Source organism: Podarcis tiliguerta (genome assembly GCF_965153285.1).
Source record: "Podarcis tiliguerta genome assembly, chromosome: 18".
NCBI classification, from domain to species: domain Eukaryota; kingdom Metazoa; phylum Chordata; class Lepidosauria; order Squamata; family Lacertidae; genus Podarcis; species Podarcis tiliguerta.
The window spans coordinates 4,803,429-4,830,066 of record NC_139551.1 but is presented as its reverse complement, the minus strand read 5'-3'; the positions used below and the strand labels follow the sequence as shown (position 1 = coordinate 4,830,066).

The window sequence follows — 26,638 nt, the reverse complement described above, 5'->3', positions numbered from 1 at the left end:
AAGGGAGCCGGCGTTCAGCTTCCGGGTCATGTGGCCAGCAGGACTAAGCCGCTTCTGGTGAACCAGAGCAGCGCACGGAAACGCCGTTTACCTTCCTGTCAGAGTGGTACCTATTTATCTACTTGCGCTTTGAGGTGCTTTCGAACTGCGAGGTTGGCAGGAGCAGGGACTGAGCAACGGGAGCTCACCCCGTCATTGCAGGGATTCGAACCACCGACCTTCTGATCGGCAAGTCCTAGGCTCTGTGGCTTAACCCACAGCGCCACCCGTGTCCCACCCAACCTGTGCTTAAAAACCTCCAAAAGGTAGAGTCTGCTACCTTCCAAGGGAATCTGTTCCACTGCCGAACAGCTCTGGCTGTCAGAAAGTTCTTCCTGATGTTTAAGTCAGAATCTATTTTCTTGTAACTTCAAGTCTGTTTTAGAGAGACTGGTAAGAGCGGGGTGTTGTTGTTGTTGTTTTAAAAAAACCCAAATGTTTCTTACCATCAAACTCTGGGAAATAATCCACGAGATGAGAGTACATTATCTTGTCTTCCAACAGATCCTTCTTGTTGAGGAAAAGGATGACAGAGGAGTTCTGGAACCAGGGGTAGGTGATGATGGTCCTGAAAAGGGCTTTGCTCTCCTCCATACGGTTCTGCCGGGAGAAAAGAGGGGTTTCGGTGTCACGGTTGCAACAAGGTATGAGATGAAATGCATCAGCGGCGGGGTTTGTGTGTGTTGTTAAAGCGGTAGAGAGAATAGGCATACTTTTCATAGAATCATAAGAGTTGGAAGAGACCACAAGGGCCATCGAGTCCAACCCCCTGCCAAGCAGGAAACACCATCAGAGCACTCCTGACATATAGTTGTCAAGCCTCTGCTTAAAGACCTCCAAAGAAGGAGACCCCACCACACTCCTTGGCAGCAAATTCCACTGTTGAACAGCTCTTACTGTCAGGAAGTTCTTCCTAATGTTTAGGTGGAATCTTCTTTCTTGTAGTTTGCATCCATTGCTCCGTGTCCGCTTCTCTGGAGCAGCAGAAAACAACCTTTCTCCCTCCTCTAGGTGACATCCTTTGATATATTTGAACATGGCTATCATATCACCCCTTAACCTCCTCTTCTCCAGGCTAAACATGCCCAGCTTCCTTAGCCGTTCCTCATAAGGCATCGTTTCCAGGCCTTTGACCATTTTGGTTGCCCTCCTCTGGACACGTTCCAGTTTGTCAGTGACCTTCTTGAACTGTGGTGCCCAGAACTGGACACAGTACTCCAGGTGAGGTCTGACCAGAGCAGAATACAGTGGCACTATTACTTCCCTTGATCTAGATGCTATACTCCTATTGATGCAGCCCAGAATTGCATTGGCTTTTTTAGCTGCCGCGTCACACTGTTGGCTCATGGCAAGTTTGTGGTCAACCAAGACTCCTAGATCCTTTTCACACCTAGATCCTTTTCACATCTCAAGCCAGGTGTCACCCAAGCCCTCAGCTATCGGCCACTGGTACCACCAGGACAATGAAGAAACAAGGACTGAGTACAAAGACCTTGCCCAAAATCATATTAGAACCTTATCTGGCTTAATGTGGCAAACAGGAGATAGCCTAGCTGCTTGCCTTTTCTGTTATCGCCACATTTTCACCTGTGCCCGAGAATTCAACTGTAACTACTTTCAAACTACAGTGGTACCTCGGGTTAAGTACCGTATTTTTCGCTCTATAAGACGCACCAGATCACAAGATGCACCTAGTTTTTGGAGGAGGAAAACAAGGAAAAAAATATTCTGAATCTCAGAAGCCAGAACAGCAAGAGGGATCGCTGCGCAGTGAAAGCAGCAATCCCTCTTGCTGTTCTGGCTTCTGCGATAGCTGCGCAGCCTGCATTCGCTCCATAAGACACACACACATTTCCCCTTACTTTTTAGAAGTGAAAAAGTGAGTCTTATAGAGCAAAAAATACGGTACTTAATTCATTCCAGAGGTCCGTTCTCAACCTGAAACTGTTCTTAAACTGAAGTACCACTTTAGCTAATGGGGCCTCCCGCTGCCGCCAGAGCATGATTTCTGTTCTCATCCTGAAGCAAAGTTCTTAACCTGAAGCACTATTTCTGGGTTAGTGGAGTCTGTAACCTGAAGCGTATGTAACCCGAGGTACCACTGTGTATGCCAGCAACATTTAGCAAATAAGGAGTCGTGCGATCTCACGCAGGTCAGGGAAGGGCCTCCAGATATTGCAGGACTACAATTCCCATCATTCCTGACCCCTGTAGGCTGCTGGGGAATGCTAGCATCCTAAGGGCCATGTGTTCCCACCCCTGCCCTAGTTAATTGAGAGAGAGAGAAAGAGAAAACGCAGGTTTGTGGTGTTCCAGGGAAATTTCAAATTGGAAAACGTGCGGGGTATTCCAATTAATTTTTTTCCAGTTTGCATCAGAAAATTTTCCAACGGGATCTAAATGAGTCCATTTCTTTTACCTGCATTTAGTAAATGAAATGTAGAGCTCTGAAACCACCAACCTTGCCTAACAGAGTATCTGCAATTGGCACCCATTCATTTTGACAGATGAAAACTTAAGGAATGGAAGATTTTCCACCCCTCAGATATTTTTATTGTCACCCCCCCACCCCCGCAAAACGTTCCCTCTCTGGGGTGATGTACAGTAAAGCTGAATCACAAATTAAAAACGTGAGAGTCAAATAATCTGGTCCAAATACAGATTTGGAAATCCAGGACCAGCACAGAGCAGAACGTGCTCCTGCCGAATGCAGAGAGAGCTAAAACAACCTTGGTAAAGGGCTAACAACTGCCGCAGAAAGCGGAGAGTGCTATTTATTTCTCAAATTCAGGCCCTGCGATACAACCAAACCTGCCAAGGCAGCTAAGTATGCCAGCAAGGTTTCAAAAAGCAAACTCCCCCACCCCCAAACGCAGACTCCTTCCACCTCACCCTGCTCTCTGTCAGGGGAACGATTTTAGAAGGCGTGCTAAATTTGGAAGGAACAGTAGCCCCATTTCCTCTGACCCAGGCGAAATCTAGTTTCCCCCAAGGGTGCTCATAATTTCATCCCGTTTCTGACAGTCTGCAGACGAGTCTACGGGCTACTAGAGGGAGTGGGGAGGAAGGAAAGAACCAACTCAAAAGCGCGGCTGGGCACATTTCAGCCTCGCGGAAGCTATTTTAGCAGGTTCCAGAGACACACCAACAAGGAACCTGGTGCAAAATAGTGTCTTGGCAGGGGAGTAGAGTCCAAGAACAGCAAGCACACTCAGACTAACAATTTCCTTTCAGCACAAGGACTGAGCACATAGTCCTTTCACACTCCCGGGTCCTTCTCCTCTCGCCCTCGCTCCCACAGCTTTCTTCATTTCATCAGTCCAGCCGAGAGGAGGCCGGGGCAGTTTTTTGTTCCCGCGATTGCGAAGCACAGCTGGGAGTCAAGAACCCTCGCAGTTCTTCTACAGATCACCCAGCAGTGGGTGGGGTGGGCAGCTGGCGACACCAGCGGCTTCTGATGACCCCCGAGAGCAATGGCCGTACAGAAGAGCGGGCAACTGTGCCACGTGATCCCCTTTCAAATACACCCCGCAATTAAGAAACTCTTTTTAACAGGATGCAGGGGGAGATGGAGGCTTCCTGCCACAGTTACATCTAGGCCACTGCGGTGTATGCTTTAAAGCAGCTGTTCTGATAGAGCGGTCCATCGGCAGTCAGGTTTTCTTCACTCCCAAAGTCTTTAAAGGTAAAGGGACCCCTGACCATTAGGTCCAGTCGCGGATGACTCTGGGGTTGCGGCGCTCATCTCGCTTTACTGGTTGAGGGAGCCGGCGTACAGCTTCCGGGTCATGTGGCCAGCAGGACTAAGCCGCTTCTGGCGAACCAGAGCAGCGCACGGAAACGCCGTTCACCTTCCCGCCAGAGCGATACCTATTTATCTACGTGCACTTTGACGTGCTTTCGAACTGCTAGGTGGGCAGGAGCAGGGACCGAGGAACGGGAGCTCACCCTGTCATTGCGGGGATTTGAACCGCCGACCTTCTGATTGGCAAGCCCTAGGCTCTGGGGTTTAGACCCCAGCGCCACCCGCGTCCCCCAAAGTCTTTAGCCCGGGAATAAGAAATGAAAAAGCCTACTGTGATGCGTTAGTAAAGGTAACCTAGCAGAGCTTTCCTAAGTAGCATTACTTGCAGATCTGTTCACGTGGACATTGCCCTCTGTTGGAGGTTTTGTCCTCATCAATCCACCCACCAGTACCAGCCAGGTTTCACCCCACTTTTTTTCCCAATAAAAGGAAAAGGAAACTTTTAAGCAGTGCGAGAAAACCAAGGCAGAAACAACTGGTGTCAGGCAAGCGCCAGGAGGGCTCGAGCCATGCCTGGCTGCCAAAGCTGTGTTACGAGTGTGTACACAGGGCTGGGTCCCTCACCCTTTCATGTGCAAGGAGCGTGTACGGCAAGGCTGGGGGGGAGAAGAGGGAAGAGCCACTGACAGTTTGCCGAGACTTCCGCCTTAGAGAAATCCTGGACCCTCGGAGCTTAACACGAATGCAGGGAAAGCCTTTCCTGCCCGTCCTGTGGGGCACAGATGGTCAAGTCGGGAGGCCCAGTGGCCGCCCCTGGCCCACACCCAACGTTTTATTACTGCTCGTGCCCCTCCCTTCACAGATGGGAAACGAGCCGTCGCCGCTGCTGCTCCTAGCACAAAACGAGAGGTTGCCACAGACATCTGGCACCACGGAGAACTCCGAGGTGCCCTTTCATTTTGGACGGGAGGGGCGCCATTCTCGGTCTGGAGGAACCACTTGCCAAGCAAGAGCACGCCACGCTCTGAGGCACCCCCTCTTTGCAAGTTTTGAGGGACATGTATAGCAGAGACATCTCCTTGTCAACAAAGGTCCGTATAGTTAAAGCTATGGTTTTCCCAGTAGTGATGTATGGAAGTGAGAGCTGGACCATAAAGAAGGCTGATCGCCGAAGAATGGATGCTTTTGAATTCTGGTGCTGGAGGAGACTCTTGAGAGTCCCATGGACTGCAAGAAGATCAAACGCACCCATTCCTAAGGAAATCAGCCCCGAGTGCTCACTGGAAGGACAGATCCTGAAGCTGAGGCTCCAATACTTTGGCCACCTCATGAGAAGAGAAGACTCCCTGGAAAAGACCCTGATTCTGGGAAAGATGGAGGGCACAAGGAGAAGGGGATGACAGAGGACGAGATGGTTAGACAGTGTTCTCGAAGCTACAAACATGAATCTGACCAAACTGCGGGAGGCAGTGGAAGACAGGAGGGCCTGGCGTGCTCTGGTCCAGGGGGTCACGAAGAGTCGGACACGACTGAACGACTAAACAACAACAAGAACAACATAGCATTTTGGGGGGTGGGGGGAAGCTGGACTCCTCCCTGGAGAACAAGTTCAAAGCTGGTGCACAGACCCTCCCCTCCCTCAAGCAGATCAGTTTCCGAAATGTCTAGCCACCCACAGGGTGAGGAATTTGGCTTACTGCTACTTTAGGCTGTTGGGAAACAGACAGATAAGTCCTGGCCCACAGCACACCAGTGGCCGACAACCCCAAACATTTTAGAAATAGCTCCAGAATCTGCAAATGCACAATTCTGCCGCTGCTGGGACCACCCAACGGCCACACACCGCCCCTTACGTGCTGCGAGGGGTTGTGCTTACCTCGTTATCGGACTCCACCAGAACTTGGTCATATTCGCTAAGAGCTACTAGGAACATGATGGAGGTGACGTTTTCAAAGCAGTGTATCCATTTCCTCCGTTCTGACCTCTGACCCCCAACATCCACCATTCTGAAAGGGAGAAAAAGGGCAGGTCTTCTTTAACACACACAATCACACACAGAGAGATTTCCAGTCCATTAAGTTAAAAACGCAATAAGCCATTTTATACTTGCTTTCGGGTTGGAGGGAAGAGAGAAAAGACTGAGCAGGAACAAGTCTGAGGTTTGTTTGCTCCCCCCCCCCCTCTTTTGGAAGACATCTCCCCTACCCCCTCACGGGCCAAACTGGACATGTGGGCACGAGGAACAACCCAGCAATGCCCGACAAAACCATGACATCAAGTGATGCTCGTCGGGACTTCAATGCACCACGCAGGGTTTCTGAGGAGCGCTGAACAGTGCTCTGAGGCGCCACCAATCAGCAGGGCTCGACCTCACTGCCTACCAGCTGGAGGGCGGTGGCTTCGAGCCTGTTTTCTACAGGAATCGGTTCTCCATGAGGAGAGCTGTCATGGGCACTTCCAAGTACCTGCCCTCCAGCTGCGGTGTAGTGGTTAAGAGCGGTAGTCTCGTAATCTGGGGAACCGGGTTCGAGTCTCCGCTCCTCCACCTGCAGCTGCTGGGTGACCTTGGGCAAGTCACACTTCTCTGAAGTCTCTCAGCCCCACTCACCTCACAGAGTGTTTGTTGTGGGGGAGGAAGGGAAAGGAGAATGTTAGCCGCTTTGAGACTCAGAGTAGTGATAAAGCGGGATATCAATTCCAAACTCTTCTTCTTCTTCTTCTCTGGAACTCCCTGCCTATTGACACCAGGAACTTCCACTTCACTCTTTTTCAGTGCCTGCTAAATTCATTTTTGCTTAGACAAGCCTACCCAGATGTTGTGGAGAGTTATCATCCGTTTTCAGTTTAGTTTTGAACCGTTTGAAAGTCTTAAATGATCTTCTATTTATCATATTAACAATTTTTTTGTTTTGGCAAACAGCTTTGAAGTTCTATACAAATCAAGCGGTAAATAAAATCAAGAGGTGTATAAATTTTATGAAACTTATTAGAACCCATTAACCACAGGCAACAGGGACTGTCAGTATTAGTGGTCAGGGAAAAGCCTAGAACAGAACTTTCCAAACTCTGTGTTGTGACACGCTACTGCGTCGGTTAGGTGTGTCGCGCAAACGCTCCCCGTGCTGGAAAGGGTTTAGTTCAACCTCTGGTTTGCTAGTACAGTGGTACCTCGGGTTACATACTCTTCAGGTTACATACTCCACTAACCCAGAAATAGTGCTTCAGGTTAAGAACTTTGCTTCAGGATAAGAAAAGAAATCGGGCTCTGGCGGCGTGGCGGCAGCAGGAGGCCCCATTAGCCAAAGTGGTGCTTCAGGCCAAGAACAATTTCAGGTTAAGAACGGAGCTCCGGAACGAATTAAGTACTTAACCCGAGGTACCACTGTAAAACCTAATCACTGTGTCACGAAATGATGCATGTCTAAAAAGCGTGACTCCAACAGTTAAAGTTTGGAAAGCTCTGGCCTAGAAAAAGAGGCTTCAATTGATTGGGTGGACGATGGCCAAGAGTTGCTGTCCATCTGATATCAGGAGGAAGGGCATCCCACATGTTAAGGGGCTGGTTTTAGAGGCAGGCGTGTCTCGGAATACCAGCTGCCGCAGGACCAAAGTGGGGACTCGCTGCTTGCAGGCTTCCGACTGCAGAACTGGATCTTCAAACAGATGGGTCTTTGGCCTCATGCAGCTGCAGGGCTTTTCCTATGTCCGCTACATATGGGTTGTGGCGGTGGTTCAGTGTTTGTGGAGAGCCTTCAAAGACGCAGGCCACACCGTCTCTTCACGGGGGAAAATCCTCTCCCGCCTTTGCTCCTGCCAACAGCACGACTTGTTGACTCGGAAGAGGGAAGAAAGGGTCGGAAGCGGCAGCCGTGTGACCGACTTTCCAGAAGCCCGCTAACTCAATGCCTTAACTGAGCTTTCATTTTAAATGGAAGCAGCTTTTGGGAGGGGGGAAGTATGTGAAACGTAAAAACGCTCCGAGGAAAGAGAGAAAGAAAAAAGCCACTGGAAGTTACCTGAAGATAATGTTCTCTAAGTCAAAGGGGTATTCTATGATCCCAGTTGTCGGGACTCTGACCCGCAGGACGTCTTGCTGGGTTGGAAGGTACCCTGGCAGGGCGATACGATCCACGTCGGTAAGGTAGCTGCAAGGAGGACGTGCAGGTGAAAAAGGAGGGAGGGGGGAAAAGATGAAGGTGGCCTGAGCTTGCTTGCCATGTGTAGCGCTCCTGCCCCGAGAGCCTCAGCATTTTGAGTATGGAACCTCAATTATTCCACTCCTGGGGGGGGGAGGGTTCCCCCAGGGGGTAGGAAGAGCTGCATGCAAAATCCTCAGGAATCCTGTTCAGCCCTTGAGATTCAACAAAGCCCACCCCACCCGCTTTTCCGACATTACCTTGCCTCTAATAGTATTACCGTATTTTTTGCTCTGTAAGACTCACTTTTTCCCTCCTAAAAAGTAAGGGGAAATGGGTGTCCGTCTTGTGGAGCGAATGCAGGCTGCGCAGCTATCCCAGGAGCCAGAACAGCAAGAGGGATTGCTGCTTTCGCTGCACAGCGAATATTTTTTTTCCTTGTTTTCCTCCTCCAAAAACTAGGTGCGTCTTATAGAGCGAAAAATACGGTGCGTTTCTAAGCGTGCAGCTTCACGTCTGCAGAGCAATCTTCCTTCTCATGGGTCCTAACGCTCCCAGGACTCTTAGAGTCTACCCTTGCCGTGCCCTAAAGGAACGCTTTTCTACGTCCCTGGTCCTTACAGCATATTTGCGGGGAAGAAAGAACGAGCCACAAAGGAAGCAAGCCAAAGGCTACGGAAACAGTTCAGAGCCCTCCCTCCTGCCCAGGGGGTGGGGTGGTCCATAATTCTGAATTAAATTCTCCTATAAGTTGGCACCACCATTTTTCCTTCTGACTGTGAAGAGCAAAACGGTGGCACAGCACCTCACCCCATTTTATTATGCCTTGGCTGGATGGGGCAAGCAGCCAAGACACATGATTTTGAGGACGCTCACGTTAAACCTCTGCTTATAATCGTGGGGGGGGGGGGGGTTGGGAAGGCTCTGGAAGACTAAACTGAGCTGCCAGCCCCCCTCTTCCACTGGATCAAGCGTTGGGCAGGAGGCAGATTTGGAGCAATAAGAGTTTCTGAGCAATACTGCCACTACTCGCATAAAGTTTAGTTCTCCAGTTTCCATGGCCACCTTCCCCACAAACTTAAAACTATTAGACGCTGCAGCTTCTACAACACTATTGCATCTATATCTAAACATCAACACCACAATTCCAGGCCACCTTCCTCTAATGTTTACCGCCCTGGAGAAGACTACAAAGCAACTAAGCGGCTTGTTACTTCAGGTTGTTCCCACTACCTGAGATTTCCACCTTGTAGCTTCGCCATTCTGAAAGCTCAGGGAGGGCAGGACCGAAAAGAAAATACTCATTAAACTTCATTTATAGCACGTGTCTAAAGAGACTGCAAGGTAACTAACAGTGCAAAATCAATTAAAGCCACATAAAATGGATTTCTAAAGTCCACACCCCCACACCCAGTAGCAAGAACTACAACCACCACCCCTTCCTCCTTGGAACAGTGTGATGGCAACAACTAAAACATGAAGTTACTTTCTTTCCTCCTGGCCCCCATCCACCCCCCACCAACTGTCAGAGGCACAATTTCATTTAGGGAGGGGAGCCCAGCGACCCAAAATGACGCCATGTAGCAGCAACCGTGCCGAGAGCCGTACAGAGAGGACGGCGAGCTCTTACTATTTAGCAGAGTCGGAGAGCTGGTATTCTCGCCGCCGGTCGTAACACTCCTGGATTCCCGGGTCGTTCCACAACGTCTTAATTGCACTTATGTAGGGCTGCTCAAAGGACGAGACCTTTTCTACGTCCACTTCCCGGATCAGGAGCGCGTTGGCCTGCAGCATGGCGCAGAGGAGAAAGCAAGAGGGGCTTGAAAGAGGCTGAGCCGGAGGACCCTCCTCCCTGCCTAGCATGTATCCCATTCCACCCCCCACCCCCCACTACTCCTTAGCTGGAGATCCAGTCCCGGATGCTACAAATCCATTCCGGCACTGCCTGCACAAAGCAAGTAAATGTATACATACCATCTTTTTAACAACAAGACCACAGCTTTGGGTTTTGTCTTGTTTTTAAATGAAGACCAGTATGTACTGTATTTAGGGACGCGGGTGGCGCTGTGGGTAAAAGCCTCAGCGCCTAGGACTTGCCGATCGAAAGGTCGGCGGTTCGAATCCCCGCGGCAGGGTGCGCTCCCGTTGTTCGGTCCCAGCGCCTGCCAACCTAGCAGTTCGAAAGCACCCCCGGGTGCAAGTAGATAAATAGGGACTGCTTACTGGCGGGAAGGTAAACGGCGTTTCCGTGTGCTGCTCTGGTGCCGGTTTGCCAGAGCAGCTTCGTCACGCTGGCCACGTGACCCGGAAGTGTCTGCGGACAGCGCCAGCTCCTGGCCTCTAGAGTGAGATGAGCGCACAACCCTAGAGTCTGGCAAGACTGGCCCGTATGGGCAGGAGTACCTTTACCTTTTTATGTACTGTATTTACACAAGTCTAACATGCGCCCTAATTTTTGCAATGTAATTTGGCAAAAAAGGGGCATGCGTTAGACACTACGAGCAAATATCGCCCATCCCTACTGACCTCTCTCCTTTGACCAATGGGCCGGGGCGTGCCGTTCCGCGCACCCGGCTGGGCTGGGGCACCACTGCACTGCTAGGTTCTGCCAGCCCCCTGCAGCCTCAGCGTAGCTTGCCTGCCCGCCGGCTGGTGCCTTGGGCTCCGCTGCAAGGCAAGGCGCTTGGCCGCGTTTGGGACAGACGCCTGAGTTTGGGCAGCCTGAGAGCGCCAGCCATGAAGCTAGTAAAATAGGAGGCAAGCCCTCCCTGCAAGATGGCCGGCCTGGAGGTCGCACCTGGCCTGGGAGCAGCCAATCTGCGCCTGGGAGTACTGTACAGTATTTATTTGAATGTAATGCGCACCATAATCTTCGCAACGTAATTTGGCAAAAAAAAATTGAGGTGTGCATTAGACTCAAGTAAATACAGGTACAGCAAATACAGTGGTGCCCCGCAAGACGAATGCCTCGCAAGACGGAAAACCCGCTAGACGAAAGGGTTTTCCGTTTTGGAGGTGCTTTGCAAAATGAATTTCCTATGGGCTTGCTTCGCAAGACGAAAATGTCTTGCGAGTTGCTGCGATTTTTTTCCGCTCCCCACCCCCTTTTTCTAAGGCACTAAGCTGCTAATAGCCTTTTAGCAGCTAATCCGCTAATCCCTTAAGCCTTTAATAGCCGCTAATAGCCGCTAATAGCGCTAATCCGCTAATGGGGTTGCTTCGCAAGATGAAAAAACTGCTAGACGAAGAGACTCACGGAAGGGATTCTTTTCGTCTTGCGAGGCACCACTGTAATCATTAATTGAATTACTACGTCAACAACAACACTGTTACCAGGAAAGCCTCCGACCCTGCCCCTGACCATCCCACTATTCAATAATGTGCTGTGTTGGTGCCCCACCAGGCACAGGGTAAAGGAGACTGGTGAGAGACAGGGGTTCTAATCCCCTCAGTCATGGAGCTTACTGGGTGTGGCCAATGTCTCTCAGACTAACCTACCTCACAGGGCTGCTGTGGAGAAATGGAGAGAGGGAGAACCATACATACCACCTTGAGCTCCTTGGGGGAAAGGTAGGATATTAATAATAATAATAATAATAATAATAGGTAAAAAGGTAAAGGACCCCTGGACGGTTAAGTTCAGTCAAAGGCGCCTATGGGGTTGCGGCGCTCATCTCGCTTTGAGGCTGAGGGAGCCGGCGTTTGTCCGCAGACAGCTTTCCAGGTCATGTGGCCAGCAGGACTAAACTATTTCTGGCGCAACGGGACACTGTGATGGAAACCAGAGCGCACGGAAACACCGTTTACCTTCCTGCTGCAGTGGTCCCTATTTATCTACTTGCGCTGGTGTGCTTTCGAATTGCTAGCTTGGCAGGAGCTGGGACAGAACAACAGGAGCTCACCCCGTCGCGGGGATTCGAACCGCCGACCTGCCGATCAGCAAGCCCAAGAGGCTCAGTGGTTTAGACCACAGCGCCACCCGTGTCCCTGTTAATAATATAGCCAAACCTTGGTTCCCAAACGCCTCCATTTTGGAACGTTTCGGCTCCCAAATGCCGAAGACCCAGAAGTAAGTGTCCCGGTTTTCAAATGTTTTTCAGAAGCCGAACATCCAATGTGGCTTCTGCTTGAGTGCAGGAAGTTCCTGCAGCCAACTGGAAGCCACGGCTCGGTTGTCAAACATTTTGGAAGCCGAACAGGCTTCCGGAACGGATTACGTTCGACAACAAAGGTTTGACTGTAATAATAACAACAACAACAATAATACAGTGGTGCCCCGCAAGACGAATGCCTCGCAAGACGGAAAACCCGCTAGACGAAAGGGTTTTCCGTTTTGGAGGTGCTTCGCAGGACGAATTTGCTATGGGCTTGCTTCGCAAGACGAAAATGCCTTGCGATTCCTGGGGGTTTTTTTTCCGCTCCCCACCCCCTTTTTCTAAGGCACTAAGCTGCTAATAGCCTTTTAGCAGCTAATCCGCTAATCCCTTAAGCCTTTAATAGCCGCTAAACCGCTAATAGCGCTAATCCGCTAATAGGGTTGCTTCGCAAGACGAAAAAACCGCTAGACGAAGAGACTCACGGAATGGATTCTTTTCGTCTTGCGAGGCACCACTGTAATAAGCACACACAGCGCTTGAACTATTCTGGTTGCTGCAGGTGTGATGCAGGTCCCTGACCATTCGATACCCCAGGGGGGTTGATGCAAGCCCTTCAGGGAATCCTGAGCAGCATGCATGCCACTACAGACAACCAATGACGAGACAACAGGGGTGGAGGCTGTGTATAGGCTGGGACGCAAGAATGGGAGCTGCGTCGGTTCACCTTGTTCTGTTCATACTTGTACAGGATCTTCAAGGTCTCCATGGCCCTGATCATCGACTGCATGGCAGTGAAGATGTTCTGGTACACCAGCTTGGTGAAACCCTTCTTGTCCTCCTCGGAGTAGCCCGAGCCATGGATTATCCGCATCTGTTTAATGAACGTGCTCTTCCCGCTCTCTCCCGTGCCTGGAGAGTAAATAGGTGGGGCGGGGTGAAAGGGACACAAGAAGACGAGGAGGCAGTCAGCGTGGGAGCATCACAAAGGGAGCAGAGCCAGAGCTGCTTTACGACCGACAGCAAGCAGTTTGCTTCCACGTTCAACTTCTAGCAACGCCTCACTGCATATTACTTTGGGGGGGTTGTGGATATTAAACTGCTGCTGCTTTGTTTCCCCAGCCTGTGAAGAGGAGGAGCTGCTATCCCATCTCTCACTCCTTCCCCCTTGACGAAAGGAACATTTTATGGAGGAGAAAAGCTGCATTTTATTCCTAAATCAGACCGTTACCATGGTGAACCTAGTGTGTGTATGTGTGTGTGTCTACGCATGTGTGTGTATGTGTGTCTATGCGTGTGATGGGGGGAAGCATTTTGCACACATAAGCAGCACAATAGCTAAGGGTTTTTTTTTTGGGGGGGGGGAGGAATCAAGCACGGCCTGTGAAAGTGCTTCTGAGGCCTGGTATGGTTGTTCTGACTATGACTTGGGTTGGATCGCCATCTTTCCATTGCACAGGCAGGCACAAAGGAAGGCTGACAGCCAATTAAACCATTTTAATCTTCTGGGTTTTGAGCACCCCACCTTAAAAAAACAAAAGCTAGAAAGAGAACACACTTCCAATTTGCGTCTGAAAACTGCTTCATCTTCAGGAGGAAGGAGGGCTAAAATCTGTGCTGATTGTAACCTGTAGATTGGCTGCTGTCGTCAAATAAGAGGCCAGCTTTTTAAAGATTTTCATGCCCTATTACAGTTACAAGCCACAACCAGGTACTCTGTTAACCCAAAATGAGCTGGTGTAACCTACTGGCATAAGAATGCAAAGTGGGAAGTCCACTATTATAACCTTATCTCAAGGTATTTGTTTAGAAAGGCAGTTGTGGGATGTGAGAAGAGAAAGATTTTTAAAGATCACGATCAGGCCACCGCCAAGTGGCTGGAGGGGCATAATCCTGAGTATTTGTGGCACAACCTGGCGCTTAAAAAATGATTTTTGCTCAAATGCTGGGACTGAGGCTGCAATTTAAAGTGGGGGGGGGGGCGGAGAGGGAGAACCCCAGCTTTTGTTGTTGCAGGGGGGAAAATGGCATCCTGGCAGACAATTACAAAAAATAAATCCCTACACTCACCCACCTTAATAGGCATCTACAAGAAATCCTTGCCTCTTCCTCGTCAGATCACTCGGAAGTGGCTTTTACAAGCTTTTGAACTGGCTGCTTTCAGTTTTCTTACAGGCAAAGCGTTCAGCATCTCTTCCCACCCACCCCTACAGAATCCCAGGCTTGAAATCTTAGCTTCCCTCTCCTCCTAGTTCACTGATTCAATCTGTCACCAAGTGGCCAAACATAGGCTAGAAGTTTCTACGCGTAAGAGCAGTTCAGACCAAAGGCCCACCCAGTCAAACACAGCGACTAGCCAGATGCCTAAGGGAAGCCCACAAGACTGAGGACACAAGTGCAACACACACACGCACAACTCCCCTCCCTACCCCATCTAGGAAAACAAGAGGCACCACGCAACTCAAAGCACTTGATAGCAGCTGCATCCTCACCAAAAACTCCTGAGGCAGCTCAGAATGTTTAAGAACCAGAGAACCACAAGTCACCCGCCTAAGAGTTAACAGAGACATCTTTACTAAAATGACAAAATTCTGAAGAATCTTTGGAGTTAGCCGTTATCAAAATTGCAAAGCAATCTGCATGAAAAAGCCATTTCTCGTGCGTGTAGACACAGTGGGGGCTGAAAAAATACTTACAAATCTAATAGCCAGAATCAAAACTTTATGAGACAATATCTTCTCTGTCACCCCTTTAACCCACTTCCCTTCCCGGAGAGTCACCCTTGCATAAACTGAATAATCGGAAGCAATTGCTAGGCCACAACGTCCAATTTTCAAGCTCATGGGTTCAGAGTAGGTCTAAAGAGGGATTTGCTCCCCGCCCTCCAGCCCACGTGGGCTACCTGCGGAGAGGAAGCCTTCCCACATCGAGCCTGGCATGGTGGTTTTCCTGGATCCGAGAAACCTGCACCAACAAGGCTCTGAAATTCATGGATTGGCTTGGGACCTAGGCTCCTAAATAAAGCACCTTCCCCATCTCAGACGCTACGATCAGCAGGTGAGCAACCTTGCAGGTGATGCCACCACTGGGGGCTGCCTGCTTGGCAGGGCCTTCTCTTTGGCACCTCCCAGTTTGTGGAATGCCCTTAGACTTTCAAGAGGAATTTATGAACATTCCTCTTTATGAAGGCATTCAATGGCTACAAGGTACTGTTCCTGGCAACCTTGGCTGAGATAATGCGATTGCTAAACTGTTTTTAGAATGCACTGATATTGTGAGAGCTGGACCATAAAGAAGGCTGATTGCCACAGAATGGATGCTTTTGAATTCTGGTGCTGGAGGAGACTCTTGAGAGAGTCCCAAGGACTGCAAGAAGAGCAAACCTCTCCATTCTGAAGGAAATCAGCCCTGAGTGCTCAATGGACGGACAGGTCCTGAAGCTGAGGCTCCAAGGCTTTGGCCACCTCATGAGAAGAGAAGACTCCCTGGAAAAGACCCTGATGCTGGGAAAGATGGAGGGCACAAGGAGAAGGGGACGACAGAGGACGAGATGGTGGGACAGTGTTCTCGAAGAGACCAACATGAGTTTGACCAAACTGCAGGAGGCAGTGGAAGACAGGAGTGCCTGGCGTGCTCTGGTCCAGGGGGTCACAAAGAGTCGGACACGACTAAACAACAACAATTGCCAACCTGGACTTCTTTGGGAGGAAGGGCGGAATACAACTTGACTAAATTAACAATAAGGCAAACACAAAAAGGGATTTTATTTTATTTTTGCCTCAGACACCCACAAATATTGTGTGGATTGGGGCAGGATGGGGGAGGGGAGCTGCATGCCACGGGAGCAAGCCTCGCTGCCCTTCTCTGCAGGAGCTAAGATGTGCTGAGGGCTCAAGCCAACAGGAAATCTATGAGCCACCTTAAACTGGCGTTTACCACCACTCTGCATAACCAACAGTAACGTGCGGTTGAACATTTTATATATTTTTTTCCACTGCTTGTTTTCCCACAGAAAAATCAGTTTCTTATGTTCATTAGCAACAGAGGATGGATGTCGATTACAAATAAAATATTAAGCAAACTTGGCAGCTCGCAACTTTGTTGCTTCATTTACTAAACACAAAGAAAACAAACGTGTTCAATTGGGTCATTCTAGGGCACGGGGACATCTCCCTTCACAAACTGGGAAATTTCCCCCGCCGCTCGATTACCCAACTCGAATCACCCTAAGTTGCACAGGGAAAATTTTCTCAATTCAGAAATTTCCGGAAAGTCGACACCACTGGCCACTGGTTTCAGTTGCTGCAAGACAAATGCCTCTCCTAAAGTTCAGGCCTCAGAAAGGAGTTGTGCTCAGTCCCTTCTTCAGGCACGGATGGAAACAGCCTTGTGATTGGCAGCCAGTTACGAGCTCCCTGACTTGCCCAGGCCCGGTATATCAATAGTAGGAGGAGCCCGGCCTGCTATTCTCCCCTGGTCAACCGAGAAACACCCTCCTGCCTGCATGCAGCAAGCTGTCTGCAAAGATCCTGGATTAGACAACATCCACTCCAAGTTATGGCTGCCAGCTGACTTCCCTTCTAGAAAACAGAGCCAGCAACTCACGGATATGTTTCCGTGAGTTCAGAACTTCTCCTCCTGCACGTATGGGGACTTCTGACAAACGGTTCAAAGGAATACCCACCTCTCTTCCGATGAAGCAATTATTTCCCATATTTCTCATACCCGGAATACCGTTTATTTAATGGGAAGGGGGGAGGGGGGAGAACAGAACCTGAAATGCACGTTTATAGAGTTTTCTCAAGTTGCTCGCAGAACAACCAGCCAGGCTTTATCTTTGCAAATTCAGGGCATTTCAACTGCCCAATTGCCCAGTCAGGGCACACGAATTGCACGTTTATCACAGCGGTAGTGGGTCCTCAGGGAGACTGCAACAGAGGAACGCCAGTACAGTGGTGCCCCGCAAGACGAATGCCTCGCAAGACGGAAAACCCGCTAGACGAAAGGGTTTTCCGTTTTGGAGGTGCTTCGCAGGACGAATTTCTCTATGGGCTTGCTTCGCAAGACGAAAATGTCTTGCGATTCCCAGGGGTTTTTTTCCGCTCCCCACCCCCTTTTTCTAAGGCACTAAGCTGCTAATAGCCTTTTAGCAGCTAATCCGCTAATCCCTTAAGCCTTTAATAGCCGCTAAACCGCTAATGGGCTTGCTTCGCAAGATGAAAAAACCCCTAGACGAAGAGACTCACGGAACGGATTCTTTTCGTCTTGCGAAGTACCACTGTATATCATGACCTGCTTATCTATTGGCAGAGAGGCCTATAATCATAGAATTGTAGAGTTGGATGGGACCACAAAGGTCATCTGGCCCAACCCCCCACAATGCAGGGATCTTCTGCCCAATATGGGGCCGGAACCCATAATCCTGAAATTAAGAGTCTCGTGCTCCACTGACTGAGTTGTCCCTGCTCCAAACACACACACAGCAGTGTCCTAGTGGCTGGTGATGTGGGTTTTCCAGAAAATGTTTTCCACTGCCTAATACAGATCAATATCTGATCTCGCATGTTTATTTGGCTGTTATTTAGCAAACAAAGCAAAAAAAAAAGGATGCCGTGTTCGTTTTGATTAAGGAACGAAGGAAAAAGAGCAATGAAATACCCAAGAAAAATACAAGGGGGAAAAAGAGGTGTGGTTTAAATTATGGGCAAATTCAGAGATTTACTTGGAAATTCTCTCATTAGAATATCCGTAGATAATTTAAGGCATGGCAGCTGAACTGCCTATACTTCTAGGTGGTTGCTATTTTTAAAATGGAGGCACTGAACACAGGTGAGACGATAAACTCTGTACATTGTTTCATGCATCACTTTTAAAACTCTCTCTCTCGGGATAAAATTTGACAGGTAATGAATCCCTGCATATAGCTTCTCATGCAGTGTCAAAGGGCAACCACCTAGGTTGAGCTGAGGTGACCAGTGGAGGACAGACAGAGTGACTGCTCCATCCTTTGTCCATTTGGTTGCAATTCTAACTAGCCCACCAGCCTCTCAGTAGAATGATAAATACCGTATTTTTCGCTCTATAAGACGCACCAGACCACAAGACGCACCTAGTTTTTGGAGGAGGAAAACAAGAAAAAAAATATTCTGAATCTCAGAAGCTAGAACAACAAGAGGGACCTCTGCGCAGTGAAAGCAGCGATCCCTCTTGCTGTTCTGGCTTCTGGGATAGTTGCGCAGCCTGCATTCGCTCCATAAGACGCACACACATTCCCCCTTACTTTTTAGGAGGGAAAAAGTGAGTCTTATAGAGCAAAAAATACGGTAATTCCACAGCTTAGTGACAAGGCTGTGAGAACGTATAAATTCCAACTGCCAGGTCTGACCCGATACCTGTTACAGATTCACAATTTTATGCAATAATTGAATGAAATACCATGTTTCGAAAGAAAGGAAGATTTTTAGCGATAACAAAAGAAGATTTTCTGCGGAAAATCCTCTGCCCAACATCACTGAAGTGGCTTCATTTCTCAAGGAAGATTCCTGTCCCTCTACATTCTAAAACTTCCAACACTAAGGCAGCCTCAGGGGTTGGGAAAGCAGTTGGAAACACAGAGGCCAAGGACTGCTTAGAGGCTGCAGAATGACCCAACAGCGAAGACTCAAAAGGAAGTGCAGAACTGGGGAGCTAACCGGGCACAGTCTAGATGCTCTGGACCACGATTCCCCTCACCTATGAGGTGTAGATGAACAGATCAAACCACATCCTGCACACACTTCCCTAGGTCGCCCCAGATGAGCAACAGAAGCAGGAAAGAGGTATGGGGATTTAGAATGAATGACCATCATTATTTGGGAACTCCTTCCCCACAAGCCAATCCCACTAATCCAAGTGAACTAGCGGCAAATAAAATGCCCCCCCCTCAATGCACAGTTTGTAGTTGGGTGCTCCAGTGGGAAGTACTAGTCCTCCATAAGGACATCCACATAGACCACTGCTCTGCATGTAGGCCTGATCTAAGGTGGGCTGGAGAAGCAGTACCACCACTGTACAGATCTATGGTGTAAAATTAAAAAGTGTATCTCCAGGTGCATGATTGAGCAACAGGTGGCCTGAAAAGGTTGAAGATTACTGCCCTAAACGATGCTAGTATCAACATAACAGAGCCTGTGCTTTAGAGCACGGGTCAGCAACCTTTTTCAGCCATGGGCCTGTCCACCATCCCTCAGACCATGTGGTAGGCCGGACTATATTTTGGAAAAAAATAATGAACGAATTCCTATGCTCCACAAATAACCCAGAGATGCATTTTAAATAAAAGCACACATTCTGCTCATGTTAAAATACCAGGCAGGCCCCACAAATAACCCAGAGATGCATTTTAAATAAAAGGACACCTTCTACTCATGTAAAAACATGCTGATTCCCAGACCGTCCGTGGACTGGACTGAAAAGGCGATTGGGCCGCATCAAGCCTTAGATTGCCTACCCCTGCTTTAGAGCAAGCTCTGGGCAATGGCCCACCTAAGACAATACTTTTACCTGCTCAGATTGCTTCATACTCAATCTTCCCCCCTAAAATCTTTCAACTCAGCAATGGTGGTGGGGTGGAAGGTTTCCTGGTGTTTTATTTTCCTGAGGAAACATTTTTATTTCCTAAGTTCATTAGCAACCATGAATGGATGCCAAATGCAAATACAATATTAAGCAAGTTTAAAAAAACCAAAAAACAAAACAAACAAACACACACACACACAACACTGTTACTGAAATAAACATGCCAAACTGAATCACACTCCCTAGGTAATCAGAAAAAATTTCAATGCAAATTACCCTAACCTGCATCGCAAAATTTCCCAGAAAATTTCCGCAAAACTCATACTTCTGCAAGCCAACATACATGAAAACTGCTAACCTCCAAAAAATGTTTAATAGCCAGCTTCTGCATGTCCACTACAAAGGTTTGTAGCCTGAAAGGGTCAGTTTTTGTAGAGTTTCTACATGTGGACACCTGGATGGGTTTCTCATTTGCCCAGGTGACTGTGAAAGAAGTAGAACATTGACCCCAAGTCTCAAAAGCTACACATCCCAGGATGATTCAGGATAACAGCCAGACACGGCTCCAAATTAGCAACTCCCAGCCCTTTAAATATATATATATATATATATCCCCTAAAAATAAATCCCATATAGAAAAGACAATACTGTAATGGGGACATTACCAAGAAGATATAAACACATCATGACTTCTGAACAGCCAATGGCAAAACAAACAAACAAACAAACAAACAAACAAAAAAGGTTCTTTGAAATAGTTGCTATTGTGGGGGCCAGAATATCCCGGTGAAATAACTTTTGATTGCCAATGGCTACCAGCTACAGGAAACACCCTGCTACCTGCTTGGGGACAAGATTCTGGGAAGGGGGGGGGGGGACTTTTGAAAGTTAGCACGTAACCAAGGAGAGATGTCAGAGTTTACTGCTTCAAAAGATGACCACCTCTCTCCCACCAGCAGGTATAGTCACAAGCAGAGCACAAGGAAACCTGAAGCTTTGAATTCTCAGTTTTCATACCAATGTATTTCTGAAAACTTGAGGGAGTGCAAAAACATCTGAGTGCATAAATAATGACACCTTTTCTTTTTTAAAAATAACCTGGACAAAAGTTTGGGATTTTCCAGCCTTAGCTGAGGCGCTCAGGACCACATAAAGAAAATGATAGGTCAGTTGTAGACCAATCTCGCGTTGGAAAGGCAGCAACTATAGTTCAAAAACCTGACTGCCAGAGCCTTATTGAGCTCCCACTACTTAGGTAGCTCAATGGATTCAAATTAGCTCCGCACTCTCTAAATGCATCCAAACACAGTTTGAACCCACGGATTTCCTAGTTTGGCAGACTGGTGTGGTACTAATCGGACGGTACAGCACAATTTTTTTAGAAACTTTGCTTTGAGGGTCAAAGGTATCCTTGTAGCGCATCCAGACCCAAAGTTCCCCCAAATTTCTTATTAAGGCTATTCAGCCTGAAGATTGTGAAGCGCTGGAACATTTACGATTTTAATTTGCGTCACAGCAGAACTCCCAACGCTAGTTACTGCCAGGACTAAGTTATGAAAATCTACGTAAAAATAAGATTGTGCCCATGGACTGAGCCAAGTTATGACAACTATCCCCTGCACATTTATACGGGTTTAAGGAGACAGAGTACCTGGATACAAATCACTTAACTTTAGAAGTTAAGCAGGGACCCCCATTTTATTTTACCAGATTGTTTGAGTCCAGCAACATCTGGAGTACAACATACTGGCTCCCTCTGAGCTAGAGGGTCAGGGCAAGACTACCACAAGCTGCTTCCTTCGGAGGGTTATTTCAGGTTTAAAAATGGCTTGAGCATAAAGCTGAGAGAAGGATTACAACTTTGTGACTCTAGAAAGCAAGCCCAGAAGAGGTCTACATCTCATCAAGCCACATTTCAACCAGTCCTTCGCTCCTCGGGGTCATATTTAGAGGCCAAAGAACTCTCAACTAGGAGGAGAGAATTGCCGCCTCAAAACGAAGAAACGCTCAAGAGAAACACTATGCTAGTTTAACCATATTCATAACTGCTTTCAGTCTGGGTTGGCACCTAAGTTCGAAAGCAACTCCTTAATTTTTTATTTTGCTGCAGCTTAAAAACGTTAAGGTTGTTTCTCTCTCATCTGAAGAGACACGTTGCTGTGTTACACTACATTTGGGAGGGGTGGCAGTAGGAGCAGAAAGTGGATGGAGGGCAGAAGGAATATTCTACAAGAGGTGAGCATTTACAGGGCTGGTAGCCTGGAAAGGTGTGGGTTGCAGAGGTGGCGCTACTAAACGCCTGGCACACAGGGAGGTGGGCCGGACACAAGGTGAGAGAGCTCCTTGGAGCATATAGTACAGGCTGAAAGTTGAGGTATGAGGTCGCTATGTGCCCAAAGAGGATGGGAAGATGTCAAAAAGGAAGAAGAGAGTCGTCAGAAAGGCTGGAAATGGAGGGGGGGGGGGGAGAAGAAATATTCATGCCTTGGATTCTATGCCTTAGGGAGGAAGGCAAACATTCCACACACACAGATGGAGGCAATTATGGAAAGGGGGGGGGGTTTAGCAGGAAGGCGGATATCAGGAAGAAGAGCCACCATGGCAGTCTTTTGGCTAGGAAGCAGGATATAAATCCTAGGGAAAAATTCTGGAGAGACGTGATGAAAAGGGCCAAGAATGATGTTGTTTGAGAGACTGTGGTGTGTTCTTAACTGAGGCGGGGCCCTTACTTTCGATTCTATTTTGTTTTGTTTTTAAAAAATAATTTAAAAATGCAGCAATTCTGAGAAGGAAAGGAAGTCAGCTGTCAGGAAAGGGAGCCCCAACGAGAGTCTCCTTGGCTAGAGAGTGGAATATAAATCCCAGGAAGAGCTGCATTATATAATAGAACCGACTGCTTCTTACAGTCTGCTCTTTAAGTCAGTAAGGCTCACAAAGGGGCTTGCATTTTCTGACAGCAGAACCCTCCACCATGACAGTTCAACTTTCAGCACCCTGGCTACCCCTCTGATAATTATTTTTGTTCTCAAAACTTCTATATCCTGCTTTGAAACAACCAGCAGTCTCCACCCCTACGAAGGGCGCCCCCAACCTCCCCCACTTCTTAGGTGACATCCAACCAAGTCAAACTCTGAACAGACCTACTAAATCAACGGGACTTCAGCAATGCAAGGCCACTGATTTCAACGTGTATGCTGTGACTATGAAATTACATTAGGTACCAACCCTTACTCCATGCACACAAGCTCAAAATGGAATGGGATCAAGATGTTGCGGGACAACGACTACATTGCAGGTGGAGCTCACCTACATCTGGAGAGCCACAGGTAGCACTGGGGTTCAAGGAGGTCAGTTTACCCCACCAGCCACTTTTATTTTACCCCCAACTGACACCCGGTGCTCTGTGGCTCCTGAAGCCACCGATCTTGCTCATCAAAGGGAGGTGGAAGGTCCTTAATGGGGAAGAAGGGAGCAAGAGCTTTTGGGAGAAATAAAAAAAGCTAAGGAGTGTCATATAAATAAACCTAAGAAAGTAATTCCTGTTGTCAATAATTCTGTCGTTAATAAAATACCAATGTGGAATGCTAGCCGAGGACGACTGGGAATTAGATGCTATGGGGTGAAGAGGGAACTATCAGGAAGAGGAAGAGAAGCACTTAGGGTGAGAGCAGTATTCAAAATTTGCCAGTGTTCAAAATTCACTTGCGACCAAGTGAAGATGCCTGGGCACAAGGGTGGCACCTGAAATCCCCAAAATATGCTTTGGGGTCATTGGATGTTGACTGTTTTCAAACACTCATACCCCATCCTGTTAAATTCTATCAGATATTTTATCAGAACAAATTTCAGGAACCAAAATGCTTTTTCTGGGCAGCCTGAGCAGGAGAAGTGAACAACGTTATAATTAATTCTTGTTGCTAGTCTTCACTCCCCACCCCGCACCCCAATGCCCTGCTCACAGTTGTGTAGAATATTCATACGTTATGAATGGTCCAAGTCACCATTAAGAAAAGGAGGTAGAAATAGGGCAATATATATGTGAACAGTCCCTGAACAAAGTGAATTTTCTTTAAATTCTCCAAGCTCAAGGCTGTCCTCTGGACTAGCCAGATGTTTAACTGATAATCAATCACATTTTGACAAATAAGACTTTAGAGCCGCCTTGCCCCAAATGGCAACTAGACATTCCGCTTTCGCAATTGTAACCTTAGTTTAAGGAGCCATTTGGCACCTAGCTTACATATATCTGAGTTTCTAACACTGGATGAGGGACTCCAATAAAGCCCACCTGTTACTCTGCATGTGGCGAGAAGACCCCAGAAAAGGGCTATGAGTAGGTGAACTTGGGTGGTTGATTTGCTCTTGAGAAGATGTGGGGACAAATTCCTGGTCTCCTCCTAAGCTACCTCACAGAATTATTGTGAGGATAAAAAAATGAGGGAGGGAGAAAGGTGGAAGGACAAAAGCCACAGACACCACCTTAAGCTCTTAGGGGATAATGTACACAAATGAGTAAATAAATTTAAATCTACTAGGAAGATTAGAAGGCAGGCTTATGTTTGGTTTCTTATTGGGGAGGCAATATAGAAGGGAAGTTATTTGTGTGTAAACTGTAGAAGAGATTCTGCCACATTCTCTTTCAACCTGACCTGCTCCACAGGGCTGTGGTTATGCTAAAAATAAGGAAGAGGGAAAGAGTGGAAGAGAAGAAAGGGACACACACATTTAAGCATACAAAGAGAAGGAGATTCTTATGTTTAGTTTGTCTTTAAAGGATTGATATGGAGAGGAAGTTCTTAGTTGGAAAAAACGTCTGCCTCTCTCTTTGTACCTGACAAGGTTGTTGCAAGGATTAAAAAAAACAGCAGGAAGAGAAACATACCACACCCTGAGTTCCTTAGAAGAGAGAGCAGGGAGATGAAGTTTGAGACTGTAAGGCCCCATTTAAGGCACTAAGAGCTGCTAAGAGATACTTATTCCCCACAGCTACAATTCCCAGTTTCCTAGAAAGAGGAATTTACTGTTACACAACTCTGGAAATTGTAGCTCCGTGAAGGGAATACAGAGTCTCAGCACCTTTAACAAATTACAGTTCTCGTGATTCTTTTGGGGAAGTCATGACGGTTTAAAGTGGTAGGATAGAGCCTAATACTGTATACATATATAGGTTGCCATGTTGCACACATCTGTAAATGTATGTGCATAACATTATAAGGACAAATAAGCAGTAATATATATTTTGTATACCCGTTCTGAAATTTTCTACAATCAAGCAGTATATTAATGTTTTAAAAAATAAAACAGCTAAGCAGCTGCAGTTGTATTACACACATAAAATAAACATATATACACATTCTTGTGTGTGTGTGTGATGTTTGAGTGTATGCACATAAACATATAGGGTATTGCCCATAACAGAATTGTATCCAACCATCCCCTACTCAGAACAGACCCACTGAAATAAATGGATCTAAGTTAGTCATGTCTATATACTCAAAGCAGAACTTTATACTCAAAGCACTATATACTCAAAGCACAACTGAAAGTTAAAGGCACACAGGGATAAGCCTAGATGAAAGTCAACGAGGAAATGAAACAGGGATGCACGCACTTACAACATGAGTTGCATCTAACAAGATACTATGCAAAGCAGATCCACTGCAATTAATAACAGACCTCAGAAGAACTTAAAATTTCAGAAAGGATAGGCTACGGGTGTTTTAAGTTTGTGTTTTAAAAATACTAACAACAGGTTATATTTATGCCCTTTTATAAGAGTAGAACCACTGGTATCAATGGGCTTTAAACTCATTTAATTTAAATGGGCCTACTCAGAGTGCGAGTAACGTTGGATACAACCTATACTGTAAACTGAAAACCAAGGATGCTGCTCAGGGGCTAAAAGAATGCTAAATCAACTGAAATTAATAGGTTGCATTCAACTAAGTTCTACTCAGAGTAGATCTGTTGACGTCAGTGGACCCAAGCCAATAATGCACTTGAATTCTAAGTGATGCTAAGACATCTCAGGTTGAATCCAACTAAGTTCTACTCTAGAGTGGACCCACTGAAAATCAATGGTCCCAGATAAATCATGGATATTTCACAGACACAAGAAAATTTCAGTGAGTTTACTAAGGATACAACCAGAAGCTAATACCAAGGACGTAAACCCACTGAAGTTAATTGGTTGAACCAAACTTGCATCCTTACTCAGAGCAGACCACTGAAGTCAATGGATCTATTAGCAGAGTCATTTATCTCAATTGGTCTACTCAAAATAAGGCTAACATTGGACACAATCTATTAACTTCAATAGGCCACCATTCTTAGCATCCGTTTATGGGCTGTATCTAACTTTAGTAACAACAAATCCATTAAAAATTATTTACATTACACAAAATGCACATACTTTCCTTAGGTCGAATGATTTCTCCAGTGGATCTGCTCGTGAGTAGAACTTAATGCTAAGACATTATGGGTTGACTCTGAAGATCTATTAGAATGAAATGGGCACAACTGACTGGTGATTTCTTGACAGCTGGGCCTACTCACGAGTGAAACTTCGGCTTCAACACAGGATGCCTTCGCATGAAGACATTAAAAGAGTGGACTCATTGGAATGAATGTACATGGTTTCCTTAAGACACATTGAGGGGGTTTTCTGTTGAGTCTACTCTTAAAAGTTAGCTTGGATTCAACCTAGAGAGAGAGATGTTCTAATGTATTGGTTTTAATGCATCTCAGTGGGGTTTTTTGGTTGGTTTTAAGTTGCTCTAGGTTGCCCTGGCCAAGATAAAGTGAACAATTTAATAAATAATAATAAATATATGTATGTATATGTCTATAGCTGTGTGTGCCTGTGTATGTGTATCTATAGGTATGTGTGTGTGTGTATATGTATACAGATGTATATGTTGACTCACTCTATGCACATATATAATCTTAAAGAATTGGAAGGGACCCCGAGGGCCATCTAGTCCAACCCCCTGCAATGTGTGAATCTCCACTAAAGCACCCACAGCAGATAGCTAACAAACAACGTTGCAGATGGTGCCAAAGACTAT

General features: G+C 47.2%; 1 protein-coding gene across 1 annotated transcript in view; it reads right to left on the bottom strand.

Annotated features, from left to right (window-relative positions):
* LOC310668475 (guanine nucleotide-binding protein subunit alpha-11) overlaps positions 1-26,638 on the bottom strand; it is a 35,509-nt gene that overhangs the window by 6,029 nt on the left and 2,842 nt on the right. Inside the window, exons 2-6 of the mRNA XM_083421812.1 lie at positions 12,742-12,926; positions 9,551-9,705; positions 7,801-7,929; positions 5,661-5,790; positions 486-639 (exon numbers count right to left, since the gene is read on the bottom strand). Coding sequence (XP_083277938.1) covers positions 486-639; positions 5,661-5,790; positions 7,801-7,929; positions 9,551-9,705; positions 12,742-12,926 — 753 coding nt within the window. The remainder of the gene's footprint in view (positions 1-485; positions 640-5,660; positions 5,791-7,800; positions 7,930-9,550; positions 9,706-12,741; positions 12,927-26,638) is intronic.